Source organism: Aphis gossypii, chromosome 1, assembly GCF_020184175.1.
Source record: "Aphis gossypii isolate Hap1 chromosome 1, ASM2018417v2, whole genome shotgun sequence".
NCBI classification, from domain to species: Eukaryota; Metazoa; Arthropoda; class Insecta; order Hemiptera; family Aphididae; genus Aphis; species Aphis gossypii.
The window spans coordinates 19,664,181-19,688,757 of NC_065530.1; the positions used below are offsets into that span (position 1 = coordinate 19,664,181).

At 27.9% G+C, this 24,577-nt stretch overlaps 1 protein-coding gene across 1 annotated transcript in view; it reads left to right on the plus strand.

The window, feature by feature from the left end:
• Positions 1–24,577, plus strand: part of LOC114128922 (DNA-directed RNA polymerases I, II, and III subunit RPABC3) — a 53,541-nt gene that overhangs the window by 10,741 nt on the left and 18,223 nt on the right. The window contains exon 2 of the mRNA XM_027993531.2: positions 15,314–15,397. Within this exon, the coding sequence (XP_027849332.1) occupies positions 15,314–15,397 (84 nt within the window). The remainder of the gene's footprint in view (positions 1–15,313; positions 15,398–24,577) is intronic.

The following is a 24,577-nucleotide window of genomic DNA, read 5'->3' on the forward strand; positions in this document are numbered from 1 at the left end:
AAGTGATGAATGTTTTGATTTTAACTTCGGGGGTAGTTTCCAATGGCAAAGTGAATATCCTTGGTGCATTATGAAGGTCAGAAGTAAATATTTTCCAACAGTTTTAAAAAAAATCAATTTTTCATATAATTTTTCACCAAATCTTTATATTACTATCATCTATATATAGTAAAATTTTCAAAATATTTTGAATTTTTTTGAACTATTTAAAAACAACTGAAATTTTCGATTTTTCTGAGAATTTTTATTGAAGTGTCGATAAAAAAAATTTGGGCGTTCAAAAAAACTTGAAAATTTAATACAAGGTTCCTTATGAGTTTTGCTTATTGTAGTTAAAAAAAAAAATAAATAAAAAATCGTTGGTCATATTTTTTTTTATAAGCGTTCAATGTTCATAATTTAAAATTTTATGGAAATATGTCAAAATCGCCAACATTTGCAAGTGAATTTGTAATTGAAAAATCATAAAATTGTTTGTGTTCATTTCTAAAGTTAAAAAATTCAACACCAAGTTGTCCATAAGTTTTCCTTCAAATAGCTATAGAAACTCGAAACATCATTATAGGAAAAATTTTATGAATATTTGAATTTTAAATTTTTACGAAATCGCTCAACGATAACGATTTATTCTCAAACGATTTTAAATATTTTTTATTATTCAAAAAGTATAAGTCGTAGATAGGTTCTTGAAAATATCATTAGTTATTTAGTTTGGCATTTTCTTTATATGATTTAATTTTCAAAATATTTTACTTATTTTAATACTATTTATAGGCATTTATAATTGCTATAACTAATATTTAATTACACTAAGCACGAGGATTACAAGGGGTGTGGGGGGCAAAGTCTCCCACTTTTGTATTTTAGTAAATTTTCAAAGCCCCCCCCCCCATTAAAAAGTTCCGAGAATGCCACTGATTGATGGTACTTACTCGTGGATTATTTTTATGAATAAAAATAGAATATTAGTATTACCGAAATGTTAAAAAGCTAAAAACAAAATATAATATTATTTTACACATTTTATATTATGAGTGAGTGGAATGAAGAATATACTAATTTACAATGTTTGTGTTTATATTGTGTTCATTATCACCATTTGAAGCTGTAAAAATAATTTAATGTTCAACTTTGATATAGTGTCCTTCTGGTTGCGAGTTGGATCTAAATGGTACATAAGTAAAAAATAACCAATACTTTTCAAAATTAATGAAAAAAAAACAATTTTAATAAATCTCAGAATAACAGGAATATTTAAGAAACGTTTTTGACAAAATCAATTTTTTTAAATTAATTAAAAAACGGATAATCAGAGAAATTTTAGATGGTTAACAGATATTTTTATTTAATTTTTTATTTATTTAAAAATATTGAAAATACACGAGCAAGATTTTTTATAAGTATTCGAAGTTAAAAATCATGAAAAATTGAAAATTGTTCTGTGGATAAATTTAATACAATTATAATATAAGTTTCTTCATAAGTTGTTTTTATGCTAATTAAAAATATCAATAATGCGAAAAATGTACATATATATTTAAAGTTCTAAATTTATTGATAAACGTAAATTTTACCAAGATATTTTTTATTTGTAGTGTTTTTTTATTGTTCATAAAATCGAGTGATCTCTCATTTTTAATGTTCTTACTTATTTTTACTCGTAATAATAACCTTTATTTTGGTACTCTTTAGATTTTAAAATGTATTTTCTTGTGAACAATATGCTTGGGAATGAAGACATGTTAGTTATTGATAATATTTCAATTTCAATTAATCAATACAGTGTTATATTATGATATTTTATTATTAAATAATATTACTTCCTAAATTATTCATGTATTATGAATTATGATACGATGCAAATTTATAAAACAAAATTAGTAAAACATTTTAAAAATGTACCAATTCACCAAATCGTATTTTTTACAATTAATTTACCGAATAATTTTTTAACGGTAAATTCTACATCTCAGTGAAGTCCAGAAATTGAATCGATGATAGTATCTGTGTACTTTGTAAGAGATCTGACGACGCACGGGCTTACTTCAAATGTATTTACGCCGAAAGCTTAGTGCTTACCAACTCGACGCATGAAGATATTTAAGACATAATAACATTACACCTACATATTATGTAGATTGCAATAATCATTTCGGATGATATATATAGAAAATTCGTTGCGCTGTCATATATTGCGGCGGTGGTGTGACGAAATGGGGCCCGAATTAGGTTGTTGGGCACGGTTTTTTAGCAACCAACGCTTGTCCTTGGCACATCTGTGTATGTGTTTGTGTGTATATCGTACTGCAATAACAATGGGGCACCCGTGGGCCCCCCTCGTATAACATTTTCGGCAATATAGTGACCACGCCAAGGACGTACATGTGCCAAAACAATATTATCACTAATAATCGTGCCCGCGGATCGTTAAAGAGTTCCACTAGTTTCATTATAATATGGCTGCAATCGTGTAGCCTTATAATATAATAACATCTAGCTTTATATAATGTACATTGTACCTATATAGATTCATCTATCGTATAAAATATAATATGATACATTATTTGTGTGTATCTACCAAGCTTTTATTCGTAAACTATTTGTACTTTTTATTTTTATTTTTAGTGAATTAGCCATATTCTATAATATAATGTGATTTTTAAACAGCATTATATTAATTATTTTCTTAAGTTTATTTTAATATAACTCCCGAATTATAAATATAAATAATTATTATTTTTATTTTTATTAGTTTTTTGTCGTCTTTCTTATGGTTTAGGATTAATAACTGCTGAACTGAAATAATGATAATCACACTTTCACGTGTTACCGATTATTGTTTATATAGTTTTCATTGTGACTGATAAATGGTTGTAGAACTTTTCTCAAGGTCGATATGTATATACAGGATGATTCATCAATCATGCTCAGTGCTCACCCTCACCCTTGTTTTACCCTTTAGTAATGAATTTATTCAAATTTTAATTTTTGAAATTTTTAATTAATTTAATGTACTACAGTCTCCATACTTAGAATTTTAATTTTATTTAAGAATTGTCCTATAGTGATGATACAACTTCTTTTTTTTCATACGAAAATTAGCTTTATTTCTGCTAAGTTAGGTTTTATATTAAGCGACAAATGAATTATAAAAAAAAATCGCGGTGAGCATGTTTGGTAATGAATTACCCTATATAAATATAATTTATATTTAAGTCTCTTGTTTAATAAGTAGATAATTATTCTGCACGTAATATAGAAGAATTAATGACTATACAGGATGATTCAACAAATATGCTCTCCTAGTTTATCATTTAATTATTAATTTATTAATTTAATTTAATTTTTGGAATCATGACTTTTATATCAAGTGAGAAGTTATAATGATATAACAAATCTTATTATTTGAAAACACGACTCTAATAATTATTTTTCAAAATTCCAAAAATTGTATTTTGAATAAATTGATTGTAAAAATAAAAATGGGAGTCTGTACTATATTTGGTGAATCATCTACATACGATAAATGTTTACATAAACGAATACCAATAGATAAATTGCAGGTTTTTCTGTATCATCTAAAATTGTTATTATTCTTTTTTATAATTATTAATTAAAACACCCTTTATTATTACAATCAATAGTTGTGTTTTTTTTTTTTTTTTAAATATTTATTTATATGCTAATGAATATTTATTATTAAAAACGTTATTTCTATAGCACCCATCATTTTAAGGGTACTTAGCTGTATCATTGTGGATATAGTAGTAATATATTACGTACTTTATATGCAAAACTATGAATTAATGTTTCGAAATTTGATATAAACCTATATTTATATAGTATATTTGTGTAGAAAATAAATTATTTAACATAATATTTATACACCATAAGAGTGTTATCAGTAGGTTGCTTCTCTCTCAAAATTCCAATATTTATATAAGCTTATAATAAAAGTTTTTATATATAAATATATTTTTTTTTTACCTAATGAAAAACAGATATATATAGGTATGCTAAAATAGAAGAGAGTGGATATATTTTACAATCCAAGTTGTTAAAAAAGCAGTACTTAGCTAGTGTGTTAACTGTATATAGATAGTAGGAATGAGCTTTTTGTTTCCCGTTCAGAAAATGGGGCAGTTTCTATATAATATGTGTTTATAACCATATGCGGCTGACGAACAATCAATTCTGAATCCCCACCACGTAGAAATATGAACGGGTTATTTAGTGCGCGTATTAAGTGAGAGCGGCGTGAGAGAGAAAGAGAGGGTATAGAGGTTTTTTGGCAATCTAGGACGAACCTTGGGACCTTGGAAATATGAACGCGCAGTCGTACTTGTTTTGTCGTTGCGTGCTGATCGACAGCTGATTATTTCTTCTTTAGTGCACATAAATGTATATGTTCTTTATCAATTTTACCGGTATTTTGTTTTAAACTTGGAAATGATTTTCAAAGTATCCTGCAATTCTACAACAAACAATTTGATGGACTCAGAAAACTATTTTGAAAGGTCTATATAATATAAATTATTTAAGTTTTATATTTTTAGTTAATTTATAAATGTACTTAGTACTTATTTATTTATATAATACGCTGTACGTTTCTTTCATTTTAACTTAAGTTAGATGTTTTTAAAATTAAATCAAAAATAATTATCAAAATGTCAAAAAGTTTTTCTTTTAAAATATAGGTAGGTTTCCACTATATTTTTTATATAAGTATTAAGTAGGTTATTCAATTACATTTTACACTAAGATATCTTATTTTCGTCACTTTTTGTTCGAAATGAACAACCGTAATGTAGAAAGGTAAAAGTAGACCATAGTCTAAAATATAAGTAGTACCAAACATATATATATTATGTACTCAAGACTTAACTAGGATGCTGTTTAAATTTCAATTCGTGTCTATACAAAACCGTTAAAGACCTTGCGGCCACATTTTATCATTGTTATTATTATACTATATATCTACGTAAAATATTAATTTTTAGTTTTTACCGAACACGATTTATATCCTAATTATATCTCTACGGAGATATTTTATAAATAATTTAATGAGCCAAAATGACCTTCCAGTTTTCGGCAACCTTGCAATTTCAAATATTTCAACAATAGTAGATACATTAGCCTCTCTTTTTTAAATATAAATCTATTACAAATACATGATGTAGTCCATTTTCAAATTGAAAACATTTGATTAATGAGTGTCAAAAGTTTTTAAACTTAAGAATAGACGACCTTCGCAATGAGTAAAAACAGTTTTTTTTTGTCATAGCAAAACGTGATTACTCAATTCACTTATTTTATGTCCAAACTTTGGTTGTTAATAACTAATGTATAAATGCTAATTGATATTTTTTTGTTAATTTCATCAGTATACATCTATGTATTTCAAAAAGGTTTTAAAAATATTAATACATTAACTTTTGTGATTCTATTAGTTCATTAAACAGTGCTCTTATTGAAAATTAACTTTTAGTTTATTTCTTATATGATACCGTAACACTGAATATGATAGATAATGTATTTTATTGATCAAATATTTTAAATTCAATATATTATTAATATACATTTTAAATAAATAATTATTTAGTTTTATGTACCTACCTACCTATCATGATGTATTATGAATTATATGAGAATCATGTTGTATAGGTACAACAACATATTACACATACTAAGAAGGTAGGTTAGGTACTGTCTAATTTAAATTTTTTAAATTTAATTTTAGCATAAATAATTCTTAGATAATTTTGATTTTTAGTTTATTTTAAGTGCCATTGCATTAATTTCATGTAAATATTGAAACAAAATATTTTACTAATATGCGTTTAAAAATAGATTTAACTTTCAAATACTGGGGCTATACTAAAAATGATTTATTTTAGGTATTTCTGTTTTAGATAATTAACTTAAAATACTATTAAAAATAAAAAGAACTAATTGATATTATGGATGTTGTTTATTGATAAAATAACATTAAAATGTGTAAATAATATTATTCAAACATTGTTTGTAAATTGAATCAATAAATATACAAAATATACAATATGGATTTAAAATATTTAAATACAATAGATACAGTTTTATTATTAGCCTTTATACCTTTAATTTAATTATTTGAATAATATAGTTCATTTTGTGATGAGTTCTTTGTTGATTGAGTTAATTTAAATTTAATATTAAATTAACTAAAACTTTATTAAAAATATAAATTTATATTCTTGTATTTATGGAATACTAGTCATTAAATAAAAGTTTTGATTTGGTACGTAATACGTATCTATATATTTTTAAGAACAATTTAATTAGTTTAATATCATTTTTTTTTTTTTTTTTTTAAAGATAGTTTAACAGAAATTTTACTTTATTGGTAACAACTATAAGTGTTAATATTTAATATTTTCACTTTATTTCGACGTTAAGCAAAATTACGTATGGAAAATAGTTTGCAAATATGAAATAATACTATAATATTACAAATATTTAGAAGTAGTAGAAATATAGTTTTCTTAGTAACAATTTGTATGTATAAAATAAACGATATAATTAATTATTAAATAAACTAAATCAGTGTCGTAGTTATGGGGGGGATATGGGGATAGATCCCCCCAGAGCCTTATTTTTAATGTTTAAATCATTGACTTATTGAGCCCCCCACTTTATGTTTAACCAATAAATTATATATCCCCCCAGAACAAAATCATAACTACGCCACTGAACTAAATAAATCTTGCATTACTATGCGTTGGTTCGTTGATATTATTGGTATTACCTATATTTATGTGTATGTTGTTACAATAATATTATTTAATTTGATGTATTATAATATATAATATTTTATATTAAAACAATGTATTTTTACTAAATTAAATACATTATTTTAATACAAATGTAGTTACATCAGTTTAGGTTTACCATTAGAGTTATATAGATAACTCACGAGGTTGTGGGCTGGAGCTATCGATCTCTTCCGCTCCGCTCGTTTTAAATGTCAAAGATCGTCCGAGTCCCCTCCTTTATACTTCACCCGCTAGTTTCATTCGGTTTACGTCATAGCCCCTCTACCTCGAACACTATCTCATTTCCTCTTCTAAACCATCAAAAAAACTTTCATCCCTTTGTACTAGAAGAGGAATAAGGAAAGGGATTGCAAAATATTGCGCCATCTATACTGACTCACCTAAATTTCGTTTCGAAATAATTAGTAAATGCTTGTTTATGCTATAAAATCATTTTTTAATAGATTAGATACAAAATATTTGCATTACAATATATTAACACAATTTAAATATATTATTATATATTAATTTCTAGTACAGCTTATGTCGCTTAGTAACAAGTGAAAAAAACATATTTTTAAGTATGAAATATTTTTATTAGATAACTTAAATTCATCATCAATTTATACACTGTATGAACTTAAGGTTCTTAAATTTAACACTTAACCGTATCGTTTTAACCTCATTTTTTGAATTCATCATTTTTCATGTACAAATAATTAGTTTTCTGATTAATATCAACAATTTAGTTTATTATAGAATGTAAAAACTATAGAAGAAAACTTTAATTTTGTTTGATACTTACCCAAACTATAAATAATATTATATTACTATTTATTTTATTAACTATTTTTGTGTATAATAAAAATTAAAAAGTTAGAATAGTAACTTTTTGAAAATTATACTATATTTATTTTTGGTCACAAAATTAAAACCTTAGTATCTTAGATGACGAAAACACTTTGTGATCAATTTTCATAAGTATATTTTAATTTGGGGCATGAATACATGCTATTACTACTACTTTTACCTTGAATTTTACGTATTGTTATTGATGTACCCGTCAATATACGTTAATGTTAAATTTTTTTTTATATTATTAAAATAAATTCTGTTTCTGATTACCGTATTGTATTCGTATATTACGTATATTAGGTATTGTGTATTACATGTTCATCTGAATTAAATAAACTAATTATTTTAGGAAGAACAATTCTGAACTTCAAAAATATTATGTTATGTTTCAAAAACAAATAAACATCACCTTTGTCATAATTGATCATCTAGTACAATTTGTAATATACTTAATCATATTTTTAATTGATAATTTATTATTTTAATGGAGTGATTATTTGAATATTGAGAATTAGTTACTTAATGAAATAATGAACACCGTAACCTAGTTATTATGATTAATGATTAAAGTGTTTAAAATTAGAAAATTGAATACAGAAATTGAACAGTTAGTATCTTGAAAATAATATATATATATATATATATATATATATATTATTGTATCGTCAGTCCAAAAACATACTCAGTCGCTTGTTTATATTTCTTCACCTTTATTCGGCAGTGATTTGTGATCTTATCAAAACTTGTGAAAAATTCAAATATTTAACTTCTGTACACAGTAATACAGTAGACCTACGTCAGTATCATTGGTTTTCAAATTACTATCTCCATGTTATGTATACAATGAAAATATACTATGTAGAAACACAGGTAGAAGAAATACATAATCTATCCATATATTAATAATAAAAGAAATTCAGCATTACTATGATTAACGAGTTGTAAACATTTATGATTATTAATGAATGATACATATTTTTTATGTTAAGCATAATAAAGTATATGACATTTTGAAATTATCTATTATTATAATATTAAAACATTAAAAACCTATTAGGAATTTAAAAAGTAAACATACAAATTTAAAAGGAAACGAACTCTACATTATTCCTTATCATATTACATTGTGTATTTTGTAAACAGCATTCACAAATGCTAAATTGATTGTACAATTAAACATTTTAAATTCGATTTTGAAAAGACTAAAAGTTACTGTAGGTACTATTGTTTTTGAGTTGTTATTTTAATATTTATTTTGTTCTTGTTTATTAATTTTTATTGCTTCATTTTTTTTTTAATAATTACACACAATGATTATTAGTAAGTGGTCAATATGGTCATATAGCACCTGTCACTTGGTTTTAAAGCAAAATGTTATATAATGTATTACTATAGTAACTCGACAACACCAACAAACCGAAAGAAACACCTATAATGCGCGTTGGCCTTGATAAACTTTTTAATAGAAAAATACCCAATTAGAACGCAGAAGGTAAAGGTTTTTCTCGGGAAATAATAATTTAATCCTATAGTTTATGTATATTATATTGGTATTGCCTAAGCCCTTTTTTTATCACATACGTTTTAATTTTAGTGAAACAAAATTACTCACTAACACTTACGTCGTACAGTTTATATATTTGTGTGTGTGTGTGTGTTTATTCTGGGCTAGCGCAAGTTACTGTGGGAGAAACGTTACCCCGATGGGTCGCAGGGGGTTCGTTGGGCGGCGTTGGCGGTCTGACGTCAATGAATGTGAGCGCCGCCCACAATAGCTAAGGCGCGTACCAGCTCTCCGGATCGAAGTCTCATTCAGCAAGGCCACAAGTGTCAATGGGTAATGGCATAGTCTTCTCTAGCAACTTTTTTTTATAATTTTTACTTGATTTAATCTAAATTTTTATTCTAATAACCATTGCAACCATTTATTGACATTTTAAACCACATATCATGACAGAACTTGGAAAAATTATCTTCAGGTAACATTACATTGTTTCAAATATATATATTCATTACCTTTGTAACAATTTTTTATATTAGCATGTTGGTTTAATTTAAGTGCACTCGTTATAAAAACAATAGGAAGGTCATCTATAAGTACAAGTACAATTATATACATATTAAATATAAATATAGCACACTAATTAATGCATTTATATATAGTATAATATATCTACTATATTTTACACAGATCAAACGAAATATTAATATTTTATTGTCATATTACACATTATGATAGTATATATAGTACTTCAATGATGACTAATATTCCTATTTTTCAGTAACATTTAAAAAATTTGACTTCAAATCATACTAGGTTTCATTATATTTATGACGATTGACGATATGTATGTTTTATGTAAATGAATATGTACCATTTACTATCCGATCTTGCGTTCAATATTTATAATTTAGACATTATTAAGTTGTGTTTATTACAAGAAATTATTTGTTTTCTACCTTAAGTACTTATAATAGTAGCGACTGTAGCGCATATACATTTCTACAACTAAACATCTGTTACTTATAAATTTTATCATAAATTTCAATAGTTGATATTATTATACATAGAAGTCAAGTGTAATAGTATAATGTATCTGATTTACTTATTATACTAACTTTAATCGTTTAGATAAGAAATATGTTACTTTTTACAAATTGTTGTTTACGGCTTAATAGAGTTCTGGTATACTTTATACCATAACTAATGTGTACTTATTAATACATATAAAAGGTTTTAACAATAATAAATTAAATTAAATGGTGTTCATTATAATTTCATTGTTTTAAGGGGAGTTGAAAAGTTAATACAAACTGATTCATTAAAAATTTAGATTATGAGTATATGTAAAACGAGTACTTGTAGGATAATCTTTACTTCTATAAAAAAAAATGTACTTAATTTTTTACATTTCATGTATTCTTTTATGTACCAGTATGTAAGTATCATGATACTTAGGATAGTTCAGTTACTCAGTAATGTACTGAAAAATATGTTTAAAAATGATCAAAAACTCATTGCATAAATGTGGAAGACTCGTATTTAATACCCGCTGGGGGAGGACATTTTTTTCAGTATATAACAATTTTTAATAATCTTATTAACATAAAATATATATCCACGATATTTATTTAAGAATAATATAAACATGTATTTATAGCTTTAAATTTGTTTTAATCGTTTTTTGATCCCGCGTTTATGATTTTAAAGAATTATAAAATTGTAATTTTGAACTTCTGTAAATCTGAAAATGACTTATTAAAACTGTATTAAAAAAATAATTTTTCTAATTTAATTTATGTTCAAATACATGTGGTTGGTGTTGGTCAAGTTATACACTATTACGTATTAATGTATTAATGCATTTTCTTATAATGAAATTATATAATATATTCTTAATATATTCCTTAAACTTTTTTTTGTATTTTTCTTTTTTTTGATAAAATGTTTAATTTTAAATTTTGATACAAAATATATTCAACTATATTCTTTTTATAACATTTTAAAATTCTTGACAGCATTTTAACACTTTAGTAAATAGAAGTAAGTACTTACCTAATAACTCATAACTATAGGTAGGTACTATAAAATCATTTTGCGAATTCAAGGTTTGCTTCAATTCGTGGTTTGCTTGTACAAAACAAAATTATTGACCACACCCAGTTTTTGTTGGTACTTTGTCTATGATTGTTTATTTAATAATTTATAATATTACTATATGCATCACTTCTTAGAAGTGTATCATATTGTAAATAAAAATAAAATAAATATTGAGATGTTTAATTTAATAATAATATGCTCCATATTATTCATAAATAATTTATACAGTTTCATATTTATTGCAAAACAAAAAATAATAACGTATCCAATATAATAGGTACTTGTTTTTTTTTCACATTATATTAAACTTTATTTTTGCCTAACTTTTAGTCTCATTTTATAAATATTTTAAACATTTTAAGTAAATAATATTTATTTATATACTTCAATCACAGGTGATGACGAAATATTATATATTGGCATTTGTTTTTAGCTTTCTTATCAAAATATTGATTAATTTAGATTCTGAAATGTCCAGTAAGGAATATATTTATTTCTTGCAAATTACAGCTGAATTTACTTAACAATATCGGCCAATGTTTTATATGTGTATTATAATAAAACTATTTGTTTAATAATAATAATATAAAAGAAGATCTCCTAATGTAGTGGTTAATTTTAGTATTTCGCCTTGTTACTTAGAATCTAGATGTCTCTTTAATTTATCTAGTAAACATTTTTAATTTAATCATATAAAATTGACATTATTTATTACTACCTTTATTTGATGTAATAATTTTTTTTAATTATCTATCATCATTATACTATATGGGGAAATGGGGAATGACTATTAAATTATAAATTTTTACCATTAAATTATTTTTATTTAATTATTACTCTTTATTTGTGAAGTTTAATCTGTAATTGAGGAATAATAAAATAAACGTAATATAATTAATTAAAAAAGTAATAATAATAATTATTATAATTAAAACATTTATTTACAAATACCTCAGTTTTTATAGTTAATAGGTCTTTATAATGGACATTTCAAAGTAATGCATAAATATTATTGTTTTACTATGAACACTGAAATTAATATAAATATATTATGTTATATGTTTGTACACCGTATATTTATTTTTAACTCGCTAGTTATCGGTTAAAATTTCTTTTAAATATCAAATAAGTCGAAAATCCCCTCAAGTTAAAAATATTTGTATTTTTTATGGATGGTTATGTATTCAAAAACTCAAATCTAAATAATTTCAGTGAATAAAAATTGAACTAAATTGTTACTTCTTATAAACCATTGTTTTTTAAATGTTAATTTATTAAGACCCCCAATGAATCTGTATATAAATTACAATAATTACGTAATATTGTACATAAATGTCATTACATAATTTCTAAAATCTTCAAATGTATTAAAGTTTTCTTTACATTTATTGAAAAATGATTGTTCTATTAATCAGTAACGCTTTATAAATATATATGGATTTAATAGTCATATAATATGTAAAAATGTTTATGATTATTACGACAGAGGTAACATATCCTGGTGAGTGGTGATGTAAGCCATAGGTAGTTAATAATATAACAATATTGTATACAAAATAATAAATATTCTAAAATAATGATTTTTTTCTAGTTTGTCGGCCATTTTGTTTTGTTAATTCTTTTACCAAATTAATTTATTATACACACATGAGCCACACCTGTGTATGCACAATGATATTCACTATAGTATAGGTATAATACTAATGTTACTTACCTATAGAAGAGCAGAAATTTACCGTTAGTTACAGACAGTTGTCGGGTTATCATAATACTACAAATTATATTATTATTATTTATTTTTTATTGTTATTTTAATAATAATAATAATATTCAAAAATCATATTACCTATATATTATAGTATATCTTGTAATACAATTTAGAATATTTATCTATTTATTAATTATTATTCGTCATACTTCTGGCGATAGTTGGTCATCGTATGATATTAACAAATAACAACCGATGAATATGAAATTGGTGTTTACAGTGTACATATTCTATAGTATCAGCTGTGCCTGACTTTACCTACTTTCAATTAAAAATCAGTTTTTAATCTCATTATTTATCAATTCTAAATTTCCGTGAAAACGATGACATGATGTCGAGCTAAACGACCACAAATCGAATGTATATTAATGAAGAATGATATTATGAGAATTATTACTTGTTGGCTAGGTTGCTTGTGTGTACAATATTGTCATATTGAATGATTATTATTTATTGTACAACGACGATGTTCGTCTCGAACATAATATATTATTTCTTAACAGTTTCATTTGACACAGTGCGTTTCTGTCTTTCTTTCCTCTCACTCCCACGCCATCAATTTATAAGTTATAACCGCACGAAGTGCGTCATCACTGTTCAATTATTTGGTATTGACTGAATCGCGATTTAACAGATTTTGCTATTTAGGAGTAAATTCAATATCTAACTGGTATATTATTAATATATATGTGCACAGAAATGCATATTATTCTGACGATTTATGTAGGATTTATTTATGATTAATGTATTTAGCAATTTACTAGTTACCTGTGTATAATATGTCAATGCATATTATATGTGCAATAAGTTTAATCTATATATTGGTGTTTTTAATAACGTTGTCATGTGGAAATACGTGATATATTTACATAACGTGATCGAATCTTTGGGGAGGCCAAGAGATGGAATACAGCACAATAAAACGTACCAATATAAGAACGTTATATTATACTAACGTTTTTAACAAAACTTCAAAGTGGAAGGAGGGGTGTTTTAATTCCGTGACACAAAATAACATGCAAAAATAAATGTTTTCATACGCTTACTAAAACATCGTCCAAGTACTTAATACTTACGCATTTTATTCTTATTATATTTTATACTGAATAAATTATAGTTGTTCAATATTTATTTATTAACATAATTATTTAAGTCCCAATAAGAATTGAGAGAAGAGTGATCGCTTCAACGCTAACCCTCAATACCATCACTGAATGACGGTAAATCAATTCCGGCAATGTATTGATGCTGGCGAGCTCGAAGTTATTGTGTGGAGAGATTTGAAAATGAGTGCGTTAAAAATATAATCTATTCTTAGTTGTAAATTCAAATTGTTGCCGATATTTTTGAAATCATTATATATATAATATTCGTATTCGATATATATGAATTATGTATTAGTAACAATACATATATAATTATACATAATTACATATTTTGCTACAAAACACGAATATCGCGATTGGCTTTTTTTTAGTCATTTGAGGTTATTTTATAGATTATAATATATACCTACTACCTACAGGTCTATACGTCGAAATTGTTATTGGCTATATTTAAACAGAAATTGCTGTATGTGTGTTTTGTTTTTAATGTTCAATTCTAGAGACATTTACAGAATAATTTATTGCTGTTGCCTGTTATAGGTGTTTTTATAGATGTTGTTATTCTTTTATTTCTAATCACACGACTTAACAATAAATTATAACTGTTATTATTATTTTACTGTAAAACAAATCTATGAATCCTCTTAGCTTTTACCTATATGTACTGTTTAAGGTATATGTACTGCGTATATTGTACAATTAGGTATTACGAGCTCTACTCGCATAGTATATATATGTGCTGAACCATATTTGAATTAATTTAACATAAAACTTTTTCAAGTTCGATAATGTTTTCTCGATGCTTTTTTATAATATTTAGTTATTAATATAAACGATAAATTTATATTTAGTACACATATTTGTTCTATCTTACTTGATAACCTATTATCGCGTTTTCTCTTTCATTTCTAATACCTAAAGCAGGCCTGCAGTATTCATTAATTTGACCTATCCTGTATTATACTGTAGATGTTTAGTGTATACACACATAAATATGTATATGACCTAATGACTTATTATATATAAATATAATTTTCCTATTTGTGAATGAAAATAAAAACAATTTTTTCCGATTGTTGTTGCCTACTGTTGTTAGTTATTTTGTGTGTCGTGTGTATGTTAAACAACACTAAGTATGTTGTATTATATAATGATTAATGACTGTATCCTTAATTTTTGTTTATTATTTCAGTGAGCCGTTTGCACTGCGAGAGCGAATCCTTCAAGATGGAACTGATATTAGATATCAACTCGTGGATTTATCCTATGGACTTGGGTAAGTGTGTATTATATTCTTTTGATATTATAGTTAATTATATAAACAGCATGCAAGTGTAATTTATCGTGATTGTTCACGTTTTTTCTCCCATCAATACATTTTAAATTTGATTTTGGAAAATTATGACTGCAGTATAGGAAGAACATATAGTATACATTATATTATAGTATATAATATTATATAAGTACTCGATTCTAACTACCTACTACTAGAAAAGTACACTCTTTTACCGTCTTAAAGCACGCAATACCTAAACATAAGTGGCGTCGTTTGCGTCACACAACCATAGCAGATTCGTCACTCGGTTACGAGTAAGACATACGAATTACATTTATATTTTATAGTCAGTAAAATTTAGAGCGTTATAGTGACAGAATTGTGGTGAAAGAGATTGCGTTTAAAAACTTGTTTTTAATAAATTAACAGACATTTTATTGGTTAAAATAGGTATTTTAACAACCCTGAACCAAGTATTTAAGTGCAAGATTCTCGATCGTTCGATTTTTTTCGGCGTACCCACGGCGTTTATAATAATAATCATTATCGTGCCGTACCCGAATATACCGTTATGCGCTTAACATTTTTTCACCATCCTGCTGTCTATTGTAATATTATTATAATTACACCGTGTATATACCGACGTAGTCGTGTCGGTACTCGAAAAATTGGCGTTCTTAAATACAGCCAAGTATTATTAATAATAATAATTATTATTATTATTATTGTTGCTGTTGTAATTTGTAATTAATATTATTTTCGCGTACCTATATACGATGTATCATATTATACTCAACATATTATAAAAAATATATATAATACGTACACATTTCATACACAATCGCTCGCGCACGCGCGCGTCCGCAGAACGTCGTCGCAGTCGTCGCCATCGCTGTCGTCGTCAGCGGCGGCAGCAGCCGAGGCGCCTAGAGTTAGTGTATGTATACACTCCTACGCCCGCCCCGCCGGCCCGTCAGTATATTTGGCAAAACGTGCGTGCGCGTCGCCGCCGCCGCCGCCGAACGCGGGAGGCCCCGAATGGGTCGTGCGAAAGTTTTCGACACGTAGGTTAGGTATATACCGCGGTGCAGTCGTAATAACATTTTGTCCGCGCTCGCGGGTTTTTCGAAAAACCCCACCGCACACGCCAGTCACAAGTGCACGGTCCTGCACTCCCGTTCGCTCATCACCGTGCCATATTGTATACCGTCATCAGTCATCACCACATTCGCCGGTTTATACCGTATTTGTGTGCATGTACCGCCGCTGCCGCCGTGTGTCGCACGTCGCCCCATAAGAACGCGCTGACGACGATGGCGTTAGTAGTTTTCTTGCCGTCGCCGCAGCCGCTTAACGCTTTGTCAACAACACGGGCGCGCTGCCGACCTCCGCGTCGCTACCGCCGCCGCCGCCGCAGCAGCAGCAGCAGCCGGCCGCCGTAATGCCATCCACTTTTACGGTAATAATAAAAAAAAATTGTTTACGCGATTTTTTTCGTTTGATAAGTGTTTGATAAAATATTGATATTGCTTATTACCTTATATTCGTGTAATACGAATATAATATGCTATATGGGCATGTTTTAGGCAAAAACCGTATTTACAATATTATAATATTATAATGTGTGCGCGTTCCGCCGTCGAGAAACATAATAATAATAGTTATTATTATTATTATGATTGTTGTTTAGCCGATAATATTATTTGCGCAGCCGTTTTAGCGCGCAAAACTAACACGCGCATTATTTTATAATATTTTTTTATGCGTATATAGATAATAATATTGTAATGTTGTATTGACGATATTATATTATTCATTATGCGCGCGGACTATATAAGTCGTCACTGTGCTATCGGACTATACGGTGCCTACAAAGCGACCGGCGTGAGTGTGTCGTGTACGGCTTAGCTATGTAATTATTATGTATATGTAAATCAATTTTAAACGCTTGGACGGTGTCTACACGGAACTCGCGGGTAATATATATAATTGTCGTTAATATTATAATATTCGATTTCAATAATAATTATTGTGTTAAAAATTAATTTTTATCGTTGGCTGTAACTGTGCAATATGTTTATATTATTATAATACTATATAGTATTGCTGTTCGTTATATCTGCGGTCTCTCGTCGAATATCGATTCTCGACTCGTACGTCTCATTATTTTTCGCTCGAAAATACCCGATTTCACGTTTGGCGGACTGATGTTTTCATTTCGATAACGATATTATTATACGTTGTGCGAAAACACCGAATGGAATTTCTCAACTCGCGGTTAAGACACTGCTCTGCCAAAATTCCTTCCTAACATCCGATTTAAACCGAAAATAAATCATTCAGCCTACAATCATTCCCTCCTCCTCCGCCGCCGACAACCCGAATTCTGTTTTCCTATAAAATACGCGCGTCGCATCAAGTCTTCAATTTGTGTAGACTTCAAGCCTTCGGCTATTTTATTCGACAGAAAGAACACCACGTATAATCGAGAAATATAGGTACATCGTTAGGTCGGTCAATTCGGTCGACATATTATATATTAGAGAATTCATAATTTCACTTTATAATATAAGTAAACCATGCCGATTATTTTCGGTAGATGGGACTGAATATAAAAAATATTTATCACGGTAAATTGCAGTAGTGGTATTTTGTATAGATTTGAATAATTTTTCAAATTTTAGCAACTTGTTGTATGCGTGTTTATGATAATTTTACTGTGAATATAACCATCAATTTTCATCTCTAGAAATAATTTAACATTAAATTATTTTAATAAATATGTCCGTTTTATACTATAAATAATGTGTTTGGAAAGCTGTTTAATAAAATGATTTTTTTCTTATTGGCTTTAAGTTTGAGAATTTTATAGCTATTATGCTATACTTTCATTTGTTGATCAAATACTATTATTCAATTTTTAATCTTTTTTTTAAAAAAAAAATCAGAAAAAAGAACTTATGTATTATATTTGTTGTTTACACATTAAGTATACAAAAAAATTTACTTAGTAATGATACTTTTGCAGTTTCTCGTGTACTCTCATGTCCATACATTTTATAAAAATGCTACCTATAGTAAAATGGAAATCATCTGAAACGATGATTTATAAGATTATAAATAATTTTAGGTAGGTATTATTATAAAACGATGTGCTCACACTTCTGCAGTATATTGCAAAACTAGATTATTTTCATTATTCGTAAAAACGCGATTAAATATTTTTGTTTGAAATCCCTTTTTTTGTACAGTTGTGCTTACATTTGTACCTATTTACTGCGTTTCAATTTCAAACTATAATTCATTTATTTTTTATTGTGTAATCACTTTTGGTTTCGAGGAAACGTTAGCTTAAGTTGTACATAAAATCGCACATTTTTTTCCCACGAAAACCCAAAAATAAAATTGTTTAAAGTTATACATCATTGCCGTCTAATTGTATTATTGAATAGTTGCCAAAATGAAAATGTTTTTATGCGAATATTTATGCATTTGTTACGTGCTGCTCGTCTCGGATGATTCCGATAAGACGTTATATTTCGCTGGGCGTAAAAGTGACACGATATTATAATAACGCGGTCGTATCGATGCAAATATATATTGAAAATTCGTCGTTCGTTTCACCAAACGCCCGCGCAGCTGTTGGTATGGCACTTATCGTATAAATATATTTTAATGTGTCGCGCGAAAAGCAGAAGATAAAAAAGTATAAATTATCATTGGCTTTAATATCGAAAACTCGAAATAACAGCGATGTATATAAGAGGTATATTCTATACATTTGATTGTATATGTATTGTCATATTCTGCTAATCCAAAAAAGTGTCTGCTCGGAATACAAAATAATATTATCAGCGCGTCGTACCTGCAGTCGTGACTATTGTTGAATAAAAAAAAAAAAAAAAAACCACGAAAAACTAATTTGGGAGGGGAGCTTTATCTCTAGTACTATTATAATACGATGTGTTCGAAAGAAAAATAATATTATCCAAGGTTGCCTCCGCCGTCAGCTGGTGATGTGCCACACACACCATCGGATCGATTCGCCTGCCCACCCCGCCACCGACCTTTGTGCCTGTCCGCCGCCTGCAAACGCGCGCGCACCTTCTCTCCGTCGTCAGTGGAATGACGCAACACCCGGCGTAGTGTGTCAGGTCTCTGACGCGCCGGTCCGAATGTTTTTTTTTTTTTTTTGTTTTTTCGCTTCCACTCTCGTCTGACCGCCACTCCGTCGCCGTTACCCCGTTCCGCACAGTCGGCATTTCCCTCCGCGGCTCGCGCGCGCGCCAAGCGCTCCGCAAGCGCTAGCCTTCCGCACTGTCCGTCCTACCGCCTGTCGGCCGCGGCGGCGCCACGTTTCTATCGCGATTTCAGCGAGTCTTCTTCGCCCGCCAGTCCCGCTCCGTCGTTGTTTTCAATGCCAAGGTTAGATGCGCACGGGCGGTTCTCAGTGCCAAGGTTGTACGCGCGCGGGACGTCGTCGCGCGCTCACTCTCGCTATTTGCCCCCCTACTTCCCGTCACTAACCTCTCGACTCACTCTTTCTATCACACACACACTCACGGTCCTCTCTCTTCCTAACCGCTCCGCGTATATTTCATCTCGCACACCGTTGCCGCCAATCGCGCTCGTTCGGTCGCCGCGCGGGCGCGCTCGAATCTTCGACGTCGCTCTCGCCCCCGCCACCGCCACGTTTTCAGATACCCACCACGAAAATACAATATTATTAGAGGTACATTGTGCATAGTTTTGAATGTGTGTGTGTGTGTGTGTGTGTGTGGTGTGTGTGTGTGTGTGTGTGTGGTGTGTGTGTGTGTGTGTGTGTGTGTGTGTGTGTGTGTGTGTGTGTGTGTTATATGGCTCACTCAAAAGGAAGGCTTTGGAGCTTAATCCTCCCAAAAAAAAAAAAATTCTTTCATTAATTATGCATTATTATAGCGAGTATAGTATTACAATGATGAAATGATGATGGTTTTTTTGTATTGTTATGCTAAATACACATTGTACACCGAACCAAAAGTGTATTACTCATTAGTTTAATAGTACGTGAATTCGAGATAACTGATAAGGTTATTTTTAGATTTATAGATACTAGCGATTACGTTTCGTTAGGACAATTCAGACCGTTCGATTTTGTCACTGTGACAATTTTTTTGAGTACGTATGTGTTATAAAACTAAGTCAAAATGACTTTTTTACTTGTGTGTAAAGAAAGTAAAAACGTTTTTAATTCCTTCCCCCCAAACAAAAATCCTGACTGCGCTTCTATGTATGTTCAATAAATATTGAATAATGAACAACAAAAAAAAATCACTAAGACGTGCGCGCACACGATTGCGCATGGTAACCGACCCCCTTCGCACGGCGGTCGTCGAGAATTTTAGTTGTGAGGGTGGTGAAGGAGGATCGAGCTCTGCAAAAATGAAAAAACTAGGGCGAACCTATAACATTTCTGGCACATTGAGTATCCACCATAATGGAGAACGAAAATTATATATTATATTATATGCGTGTCTTTGAGCAATCACTGACGTTTTCAATAAAAGGAATATTAAAATATAATGTTATTTAAACAATCGGAATCTTAATAATCTCGGTTAAATGTTTTAATATATTACTATATTTAAATATCTAAATCTTTCTGAACTTGAGATATGCTCATATGTATTAATATATTGTTCACGGTGTCGATACACGAGATAGGCAAATGACCGTCAACGGCGTCAACCAACAAAATTATGTACCTGAAAGATTAATGATACGCAAACGACAATTTTCGAAAATGACTGTTAACCACTCGCAGCTGTCGGTGTTTTAACCTATCGTATCATCTGTATAGTGAGTAGTGACATAAGAAATTGGTCCGGTGGTAAAAATTGTTATAACAAACGCATCTACAGCTCATGCCAGGCGTTCAAATGAAAACGTTACATAATAGTAGTAATATACATTAGAATGGTAAAAATGCAGTTTCAAAACTAATTGGTTCTCAGAAAATAAGTAATTTTATAACTTGCCACTGTCTTTACCGAAAATGTATTTTACAGGGAAACATTACATAATTTTACGCTGAATACTATTATAAAACACGAAAAATAAAATAAAAAATGTTGCAATAATATTATAATAGTACTATAGTAGGTATTCTATACTTACTACCATTGATTATAAATTTATTTTTTTATAATCAATGAGATATTACATATAATTTGGAATAATAATATGCTTTATCGTAATATACTAATATATATTTGGCAATAAATCGAAAATTTGAAAACTATAATATTTTTTACAATAATATATAAAGTAAACACAATGAATGCATATATTTTAATAATATAGTTTATAATTTGTAATAAACAACTTCCATGAATTAAAAAACCATGTCTATGATTTATTATAATTATTATTGTTGTTTCTAGGATTATATTTTATACAATATACCTACAATATACGCATTTATAATTAATATATGCTTGTGGGTTAGGTAATGGCTTTTGGTTGGTTTTGTCAATAAATTGTTGAATTTAATAAACTAATTTATAACACTGTAATATTTTTAATAGACATATAAACTGTATAATATAATATAAATGTTTTATCTTTATTAATTTATTGGATATTAGTATATTACTATATTACGTGGTATCAGTTTAAACTTGTAAAACATCATAACAATGATAAAACATTCAAAATAAAGTAATATTCAATCTTTTTATTAATACAATTATCGTGTACAAATAAAATGTGTAATATCAGAGCTAAGCTGACATAAAATATTCTATGCTGACCACCATTTAATGACCCGTTACTGTAATCAAAATCTAATCCTGAAGAATGTATTATGCTCATCAATCTAGGATCTAGGTGCAATTTTAGTGTTTTAAAAATTGATTATACTTGTCTAGTAGACATGGCTATCTTATATTTGTCTATATTATATTAATAATAATTCTGGTTTTTTGATCGTTATATTTTGTTATAGGTATATATATTTATATTTATATATATTTATATGTATATATATTCACTTACCTGTAAATTAAGGCAAATGAAGAATTATAAATAAATAACAATAACAAAATACAAAACATAGTCAGTAACCAGTGAAAATAAACTTAATTATTTGATAAATAAAAAAGTTATAAGGATATAATATTATACCATTTATATCAATTCAAAACAATGAATAAAGCTAAATAATTCAGTAAGTACTTTAAACGTTAAGTGAAATTTTTTTTAAATATGATGTAAAATATATAATTTTAATAGATTGACGAGTTCAAAGAAGTCAAAAAAGAATCATTTATGGGAAGTTAAAGGCATGTAATGTCTTTAATGATTAATGACTAACATTTGCTTCTATAAGTTATTGATTTATCATATCAGTTTTTAAATTTTTAATCGATGTTAATAAATTAATATTACTACTAAGTAAATTATAATATTATATGCCTATATCTTCTCCTTCTCTACTAAAGGCCTTGCCTTGTCGTTGCAAATCTGGATCTGTTTTTTTTTTTAACTTAATTAATTAAATATTTAGACAAACCCTTATAGTTAAATCACAAAATATGCATAATAGAACTCTAAAAATATTTTATTTTTTTCCCATTAAGTATATTGATATACTTTTAAATTACTTTTAATTTTATCAGTGATTAAACTAAAAATGTTTAAAAACTTTGTTAGGTGTACAATTTACAAGTACCTATACCATGTTATATGAATTATTTTGAATTTAATTATTTTTAGCTTAATAAATTGTTTTTAAAGTTTTTAATATTAAAATTTCAAACTATTGTAATCAATAATATTTTTATCTAATTGAAATGTTCAAGTTAATTTGTAATATAAAATATTATCTCAGTATCTGATGTTTAAAAAACTGGTTTTCAAGAATTTAATTTTTATAGTAGGTATATACCATACTATATTTATATACGTAGAAGATATCAGGATTCCAAGTGTCAAAATGAGTAATAACTAAAATGTGTATGTATCTGATGCGTATAAACAGGTTCTTCCATAACACGAACTTTTATCAATTTGTCTATTCGTCTTATACATGTTTTCAATGATAAATATGTATAAATAATTTTGAGATTTTCTATGCGGTGACGCCGAATCTATAGATTATAACCCAAGAGGGAGTATCACCTCCCATTTCTAGGTTGGTGGTGGTCCGTGTGTAGTGTGTACCCAAAAAACTATTTATGTAAATATTATAAATGCATAATTATGTTTGCCAGGCTGTAAGGAATAGGGATAAACAACTGACCGACAAATAACATATGCATTATGCAGTGTACTATTTTTTTTAATTTTAGTTAGCGCTACTAATTCTATGTATTCATTATAGTTATATAACATTATCAATACTTGTTTTATTTATGAAAAAATAAAATATAAAATTCGTATTTTATAAAACTTGTAGGTACCTATACAATTTATTATGTAAATAAACTTACAATTTCGCAATGAATTTAATTAAAACAATTGTAAAAAAAACCCATATAAATATAATAATTAGGTAGTAGGTATATTCAGTATCCAATACTTCATTATAATTTTTAATTATATATATATATATATATATACTATGTATTTAATAATATCCAATGGTTATCATATTAAAAAAATTTGTCGTTCAAAGTTTGAGAACACAATAACATTATTATGATTTTACAAATAACATATTATATTAAATATGCCCTATGATGCGTGTAAAACACTTAATAATTATTCTAATTAATGGACTCGTTTATATTATAATACGCATGCGTTAGATTACGGTTTCGTTTAACTGATTTTTCTCTTTTCGTCGCCCATTAAAAATCAGTGTGAATAATATAGTAGAAAGGGTAAGTTATGAAATGATCAAATTCCAACAGTAGTCTATTAAATTTCACTGTTAACATGTAACGGGGTAGTAGATTAGATAACTGTGTAATGTGTATGTATAATATATATACTATTGGTATTTGCAACGCGACGAATCAATTAGGTAGGTATTATAATATAGTTGTCTCCGGAAAAAAAATATCCGCAGTATTGCATTCCCAAATATTATTAAAATTTCATAATCTTATATTTTTGGTTGTGCGGACTGTACAAGCGTTAATTTTCTATGCAACTATAATAATATTTACGTATGTAGTTTGGTTGTCATCGGTCATA